General features: G+C 47.5%; 1 protein-coding gene across 1 annotated transcript; it reads left to right on the top strand.

Moving 5' to 3' along the window:
* Nucleotides 1–200: 200 nt before the first annotated feature.
* LOC104958324 (NACHT and WD repeat domain-containing protein 1-like) lies at nt 201–2,009 on the top strand (the record flags this gene model as incomplete). Its single annotated transcript, XM_010786044.1, has 2 exons — nt 201–612; nt 694–2,009. Coding segments are annotated over 2 exons (1,728 nt in total), but the record flags the coding sequence as incomplete, so codon positions are not given.
* Between the last annotated feature and the right edge of the window lie 598 nt (nt 2,010–2,607).

The raw sequence follows: 2,607 nt of genomic DNA, 5'->3' as shown, positions 1-2,607 counted from the left end.
TGTCTTATTTTACAGCTGGAAGAAATGTATAGTGATGAAAAAAATCTCCATCAAAATAACTCACACGTTCACTTCACTTGGGAATAATAATTAAACAAAATCAACATGAAGCCACTAAATAAGAGTCTTTTTGAATGGTTTATTGCATGTTTTTATTAGCTGAAGGATAAGGCTACAGGTAAAAGTGATAAGTCTTTTAATCCAGGACGATCTTTCAGCTCATTCTTCTGCTCTATTTTTATGTTTGGGCTCAAAAGGCACTGCTGGGGAACCGGTATGGCTACCGAGCTCTTCCTCGTCTTGTCCCGGAGAAGCATTTTGAAGTTCTTTTGTCCAAACTCTCCAAAAATCCTGAAGATGTCAAGCAGCTAAATCAGTGGTACTTAAAAGACAACAATGCGGTCCCACCCACCTACGTTCTTCAGCCAATCACTGATCACTTCCCCCACTTTGGTGACCTCCAGCCTGGGAGTGAAGCGCAGCGGGACGACAGCCTCCTCTCCTGGCGCTTCACAGAGACTAAACTGTTGAAGCTTCTCCGCTCTGCTGCCGCCGCCGCAGAGGCAGCCGGCGACATCACAGCCAAGCAGAAACAACACTTCTTCACATCAGGTCAGACGCCTCACACATTTTCTCACTTATTGACTGAATATAATTTTTTTAAGCTGAGTGTCTCTCTCTTCTTTTCCACAGTCACAGAGCAAGAATTTGAGCAGGGTTTGTGGAAGGATAGCAGCGAACCATCGGCTCTACTCTTTGTGCGAGAGATTCCCTGCCAGAGGATGAAGGACGTTCCTAAACGTCTCGCTAAATACATGGACCTGTCTGCAGACGGCCTGCTGGATGCAGAAGCTCAGGGACTCCTTACCGGCCTCAAATCCCACCTCTACGCCACGCGGCAGAAGATTCTTAACTTGAACTGCGTAGAGCTCAGCAAAGGAAGCATTGACCCCAAACGTAAAGAGCATGCTCGGTACCTGGACATCATCTGCGAGCAGTTTGTGTTGCAGATGAAGGCCAGGATAGGAGAGGTGGTTGATTTAAAGGTAGAGGGGAGGAGGAGGAATATTTGGGGAAGCATTGATGAAGAAAAGGAGATCATCTCAGACCTTTGGGTTGAACAGGTTGGATGGCATGTCTCCATGAGTAATGAGCTATGCAGGGGTCTCTACGGCAGGGAAAGCCTTCTGGGTAAACTCTGTTGTGCCATGTGGGAGTCCACCAATGTGCCCCATGGCACCCTGGTGGTACATGGGGCTGCTGGGATGGGGAAGACAGCTTTGCTGTGCAAAGTAGCGCAGGAGACACGCAGCGTTCTTGATGCCGAGGCAGCGGTGGTGATCAGGCTGCTCTCAGCACATCATCCTCAAAGACCCAACATTGACAACGTCCTACGTAGCATCTGCCTCCAAATCTGTTTGGCCTGGGGTTTGGCTCCGCCCTCACCTCTGACAGCCAACAACCACCAGGAGCTGCTCCAGTTCTTCAGGAACGTCCTCACTGAGGTGTCCCAGCAGGGGAACACTTTGCTCATTATCCTTGATGCTGTGGATCATCTCTCAGACGTACACCATGCTCACAAACTCCGCTGGATGCCCGCAAACCTCCCACCCAATGTCCACCTGGTGGTTTCCATGGATACCAACAGTGAGGCGTTTGCTAACATGCGGCTAAAGTTGAATAGTCAGAGGAGTTACTTTGAAGTGGAAGGTTTGTCTCGTGATGAAGGTAGACAAATGATGGAGTCATACCTGCACGAATCTCAGCGAACGTTGACTCCTGAGCAGCGTGAGGCCGTGCTGCGCAGCTTTGAGACCACCGGCTGTCCTCTGCACCTCAAAATGATTCTGTCTGCAGCTAAACGCTGGCTGTCCTTCACCCCGCTCGCAGCAACACATCCGAGCACCAACACACAGGAAGTGATGTTACAGCTCTTCCTGAAGCTGGAGGAGAAACATGGGAAGGAGCTAGTGGGCGGGGCTTTAGGGTACATTGCTCTGGCAAGGTAAGGAGAGTGTCATGTTACTCTTTGTTGTTGTTAATATTGTCTACTAATGCAAATTACCTTTGCGCTTTTTAAAGGTCCCATGTCATGGCCATTTCCACTGATCATAATTCCATTGTTGAGGTCTACTAGAATAGATTTATATTGTGCAATTTTCCAAACTCACATTGGTTTCTCATACTGCATCTCTGTAAACTACGTGTATTCACTCTCTGTCCTAAACGGCTTGCTGGAGCTCGCTACAGGGTGTACTTTGAGGGTTTTTGACTCTGCAGACCGTTTACATGCATTACAACCTTCATAACACACAAGGGGACGGGTAATAACCGGAAAAGCATGACATTGGACCTTTAAACATATACAGACTGCAAAAGGAGGGAAACGGTTCTCTCTATTGGCCCTACACTATGCATATCAGATTATGGATACTAGTATGGATTGTTGACTTTAAGTCAACAACCCTTACACCATGAGTTCATTTAGATTTCGCCCTCACGTGTAGTAAGGCAATATAAAGATTACATTTAACACGTAAACCTCTGTGTAGTAGTAAATAGCTGAGAGAACCGAGGGGAACTGCCAACAAGCCATGCATCTGATAT

Source organism: Notothenia coriiceps, unplaced genomic scaffold (assembly GCF_000735185.1).
Source record: "Notothenia coriiceps isolate Sejong01 unplaced genomic scaffold, NC01 NC01_scaffold00028693, whole genome shotgun sequence".
Taxonomy (NCBI): Eukaryota; Metazoa; Chordata; class Actinopteri; order Perciformes; family Nototheniidae; genus Notothenia; species Notothenia coriiceps.
This window is presented reverse-complemented; position numbering and strand designations above follow the sequence as displayed.